Genomic DNA, 5,266 nt, shown 5'->3' with positions numbered 1-5,266 from the left:
CTAAACGAAAAGCAGAAAATCAAACATTTACTGTTAAAATCAGATATTTACACAAACTGTATATAAGACCCCAAATACTTGTTTTGCCTCAGTGTAATGAAATTAAATCCCTTTTTTTTTTCTCACAATAGTTTGGTGGAGACTTGGACTATTCCTGCTGACAAAACTGGTGTTACTAGGTGAAGTTCGTGGGCCACCCAGCACCTTTTCTGCCTAAAGATTTTTAATGGGACTGAGCAGGGTCCTATTTAGGGTTTTGTGATGACCACTCTACAAAACACTATGTTCAATCATCTGATTATCCTATCAGTAATTTTAATGTATGTAAATGCCACATTTTTAAAAAAAGTCATTAATAAATTATCTGAAAATTACCATTATATTGTTATATATTTAGGAATAAAAAGAATCATTTTGGTAATCAAAAAAAAAAAATCTAAAATAGATTTTCTCTAATTTAATGTCAACGAAGGAAAAAATAGTATATATACCTTTTTAAATAAACTAGATACTAGCTTATTTAAGAATAAACTAGTAGTATTATGGTTCAGCTTGTATAATCCTATAAAACCAGACTCACTTTTGCTTCAATAGACTTGGATTCTGCATTTTGGAATAAAAATTTGATCTTGCTCTTTCCGTCATCAGATGATCCTTTGAGCTGGGAGAATTTGTATCTCCACAGTACTGCCTGAAATGACAAGAAAAAGAAAACTAAATCTCCACATTCAGTACAATTCAATTACAATTCGATTCTCGAGTCACTTTTTTCATAAATTATAAATGATAAAATCCTCAAGGAGCTGATTGGAAATGAGGCACATCAGCAGATTAGTCAAGTACAATCCATTGTGAGAGATGAATGTGCTGTTGCTGCCAGTGGAAAAAATGTGATAAGTCACAGCACAATTTAATATGAAGTAGCGCTCCGGTGACTCAATTAGTGCTAAAATCAGTAAACAAAAGCTTCCCAGTGAGTCAGTTTTCAGGCTCCTCAGGTGGACAGTGAGCTGTGCTTTCCGCATGACTATGTCACAGTGTGCGCACACTGTTGGACAGTGAAAACTGCTTCTGGGACTGTAGGAACAACTTTAACAATTTGGTTAAAATGTGGTGTGAAAAATTGTGCTTTAATGCGACGTGTGCGTTAGATGTTTTTTAAAACCGGCTTTCTTGTGAAAATCTACAGCGGGTAATAACCAAGCATAATCAGAGAGCAGCAGAAGTGTCACCTCATCTATTTTGCCTTTGAAATTCATTCATGCTAATCTTGTCAGAGGTAATGATAGAGTATTATCTTGTCCTCAATGCCAATCACAGGAACTTTATCAGGAAGATTTAGAAGGTGACGCTCTAAAATGCCAGACATCTGCAGAGCTCAACTTATTGCAGCAGTGGGATTACAGCTTTGAACCATGCTATAGCTTTTCATTATCTTTGTTTTATGCTACAGACTAATTTTTTTTTAAGTCTGTTAGCTGCTATTTTTTTATGCATGTAGGAGGAATCTTGAATGGAAGTTCAACATGCCTTCATAGGATTCTTTTAAATATTGTTGCTTGTAAGTACAGTTCTTCTGTCAAATGACATTTGTGATTCAGCTAGGATATTGCATGGCAAAAAACCATCTTTTAATTAACCTGACATAATCTTTCTTGCAAACAAGGAATGGATCACAAGAGAGATTTGGATATGCTGTACTTCTGAATTTGACAATACCAGCTTAAGAAAGGAAAGTACGGTAATCAATTTCATCACCTGTAGCAGTCACCCCAGCGCTATATTTATGTATTTGCCACCAATACTGGATTATTTAGCAGAAACTTGTCTGCAGTACAGCGTCACTTTTTAATAACAACAATAAAGCACTCATATTATATTTAAATATTTTTAGACTAGTTCTAGATCAAGTGAAGGCAGGGCAGCCTTCCCCACACAGCACATTTCATTTTCAGGGAAATTTTAAATGCTAACTAAAAGCCGCTCCCCCACTGTTTTTGATATTACCCTCTTGAAGACCCCTGTAGATACACCGCTTTTCTCTATTAAAAAGACAAGTGGCACAATTTCTCACGGTTTCCAAAAGTGAGAAATTCACTTTTTGCAAAGTCTTATTTGTGTTGCAGCAGAGCTTTAAAGCTTCACCATGAAAACTACAATGTTGTTCTTTAGGTAGAAGCAGAAATCTATTTATTTCTCACAAATGTCTGTACTTGTGATTTTAAAAACAACACTCAGGGTTTTGCCCTGGTGTTTTAAAAAAGTTGTAGTATAACGTTATCACCTGATGCAGGAGGAAGGCTGGTATTGAGGCTGCACTCAAGACACTGCTAAACAGCACACTTTTTTCATCCTTCAGTCATAGGTTTCACTTGAACCACTGTAATACTGACTGCCACAGGAGATCCTTCCAACCCACAGCCATCAACATCTACAACTCAATTCAAAACCAAACAATTCAGTCAAAACAGACATTTGAGAATAATGAGCAGAATAACATATCAAAACGTAAAGACAGTCCCAGTGAAAGGCAAGGTTTTGAAAATCTAAATTTACAAATAATAGGAAAAAAAAATCTTCTGTCTCAAAATTTCTGTATCCTGTCTCAAAATTTCTTTATGACAGCATATAGTAGAAGACATTATGATAATCAGGATTAAAACTGTCATTCTGCACTTCTCGTGGTTTATCTAATCACGTCACTGACTCATACTTAAACTTCTGTTGTCGAACATGATGCATATTGAAAGTATATAATATACAGTATATCACCAGATTCTACAACTATAAATAGACACCTTGTCACGGAGGAACAGAAAGTCGTATTGTTTCTTTATTCACAATTTAAACCTGCTTACGTGTGATTTTTGACCTGAGAAAAGAAAATGGAAGTAATGTCACATGACTTTAAATGAATGGACTTGATATTTCTCACTTTCCTCTTGTTTGGTATAAAATTATCCAGTTGGTCTGCAAATTTTAATACACAATTTAAACAATGGTAAAATAATCTTTCATTGTTTCTCTGTTTTACTGTGTCACAAAGTTTGGCATTGGAAGGCCCAAAAAGCATAAATCACATGAGATGATGCCTCAGAGACATGCTAAGTTTTAAACCCAAACCATAAAATCGAATAATAATTAAGTAGATTACAAACACCGAATACTGAAGGAAAAAGATACAACTGCAATCTTCACCCCACTCTTTGATGTGCTTGGCTGATCACTGGCTTGGCAGGCTCTGCTTCCCCAGGGAAAAGAACACACATTTGATTGGCAGAAACAAATTCATTACCGAGTGAGATCACATTCACCTTAGGATCTATCTATCTTTACAGGCTCCAAGCAATTCATTTGAAGCCAACACAAAGACTAAGATCAGTCAGCATCCTATAGTAGCAGCTAGTTGCAAGCTGAATCAACAATGTTAGCTTGTATTTGCAGAGTGACTGTGAGCAGGGTCTGCAAATTTAATGTATGTATTCTCAAGATCTAGAAAAACACAAGAAGAGAAAATAAATATCCATGACTGAGAAATTAGAATTTGAAATTATAGCATGAGAGAAGCGGGAACCCTGTGTGGTTATCCCTAAATCTTCTGGTCAGATCAGGTTCTGCTGACCAGAGGAGAACATGAATAAATTGAGATATTTATGTACTGTCATTATCCTGAGTTGTCTGTGTGTTGTGCGTCTTGTTTAGGATCCCTCCTTTATTTCTGCATCTTAAATCTTACTGTTTCAGTTTTCTCTCTGTTAGCTCTTTTCTGGCTGAATTTTCATTTGTACATTTAGATTGAGGCTGAGTGAGCAATGAGTGTTTCTTATTGCTAACTCTTTATGATAGTTTCGGGGGTTTCTCCCCTTAAGTTTTATGGTCTCCCATTTCTCCTGCTCTTTTTATCTTCCTCCCTCAGCGTGCCAGCTTGTTTCTCAGCACAGCTGTTCTCAATCACCTCGTTCTCCTCTGCATGCTTTCTCCCTCAGCTGTTTTCATTTCCATCTGATTAGGCTTTTAGGTTGCATTGTCATTTCTACCTTTGCCTCAGTAGCTTCCCATCCTCGTTTTGCTGCTGCTTTCTGTTGTTCAGGGTTGCTCATCTGTGGCATGTATGTGGTTCCCTGCAGCTTGTCTCTGTAAGTGTTTTTGCTTTTTAATTAGCATGCATATTATGACTATGCCCAGTTTTTGTCTGCAATTTTCATAACAAGAACACCAAGCATACAACATTGTTGTTGCATTAATATTTCCAGGTAATGTTATTTCCTCATGATGTCATCTAGTTTATGAAATGAAATAGTTTCTCCTGAAGCAAAACAGGATGATGCTGCTGCTGCCATACTTCACAGTTGGGAAGGTGTTTCCTGACTTATAAATGTCCTCTTTTTTTTTTTTTTTTTTTCTCCAAATGTAACTGTGCTCATTATAGCCATTAAGTTTTGTCTGGTTTTAACTTCATTCGGTATATGTAAACCTCCTGTTTCAACAATAAAACACTTATTTTTAAGCTATACAGGACAGAGTGGAGCATCAACTGTTGATATTCTGTTCTTTAATGTTTTCTTGTGTCTAAAAAGTCTGCAGTGTCCAGATGGAAGATGAGAAGTAAACAAAAATCTCAATCACAGCAAGTGCGATCTATGATGGATAGCACTGGAAAATTTATATTTATCAGGAAAATTGTACTAAAATAAAAATCTGGATTTTATTTTATGTTTACTAATCACATAAGAAATTATGTTTGACAATTATACCAGAAGTAGCCACTTCAATATTGGAACAAAAACTTCCATTGGCAACTCTGTATGCTACTTCAAAGAAGAAAAGTCAAGCCAGAACAAAACACTTAACAAGAAATTTACTATTCTGCTAATATTCTGTTGGGGAACATTTTATTCTGATATTAATGTGGATGTATCTAACTCCTAAGACAATGCACTGCAATACATGTTGAAGAGCTCCAGGAGGTCTACAAGAGTACAACTAATTAGACGCAGTCTAAAGACCCCCAGGTCCCCATCACTTTTACTATCCATGGGTCTCACCAGAGGGAAAGCAGAACCACAGAAGGGCCACCCTGAAGTCAGGAATCTACTGCTCTGATCTCACTGCCAGACACCCCCAGATTCCTCAGTCTGTCAAAAGGGCTTAAGCAATATGATGCTATATTACACTATTTTAGCAGGAAGGTTATTACTTTTTATAGTAAGTACTGATTCTTTTCAATTTAAGAGAAAAGCTGTCAAGGTTTTGTTGAAGTAACCTA

At 36.0% G+C, this 5,266-nt stretch overlaps 1 protein-coding gene across 1 annotated transcript in view; it reads right to left on the bottom strand.

Annotated features, from left to right (window-relative positions):
- sntg1 (syntrophin, gamma 1) overlaps positions 1–5,266 on the bottom strand; it is a 61,754-nt gene that overhangs the window by 4,587 nt on the left and 51,901 nt on the right. The window contains exon 18 of the mRNA XM_044133934.1: positions 581–691. Within this exon, the coding sequence (XP_043989869.1) occupies positions 581–691 (111 nt within the window). The remainder of the gene's footprint in view (positions 1–580; positions 692–5,266) is intronic.

The sequence above is a fragment of the Gambusia affinis genome, linkage group LG12, assembly GCF_019740435.1.
Source record: "Gambusia affinis linkage group LG12, SWU_Gaff_1.0, whole genome shotgun sequence".
NCBI lineage: Eukaryota > Metazoa > Chordata > Actinopteri > Cyprinodontiformes > Poeciliidae > Gambusia > Gambusia affinis.
The sequence above is the reverse complement of the archived record's forward strand: the minus strand, read 5'-3'. Positions and strand labels throughout refer to the sequence as shown.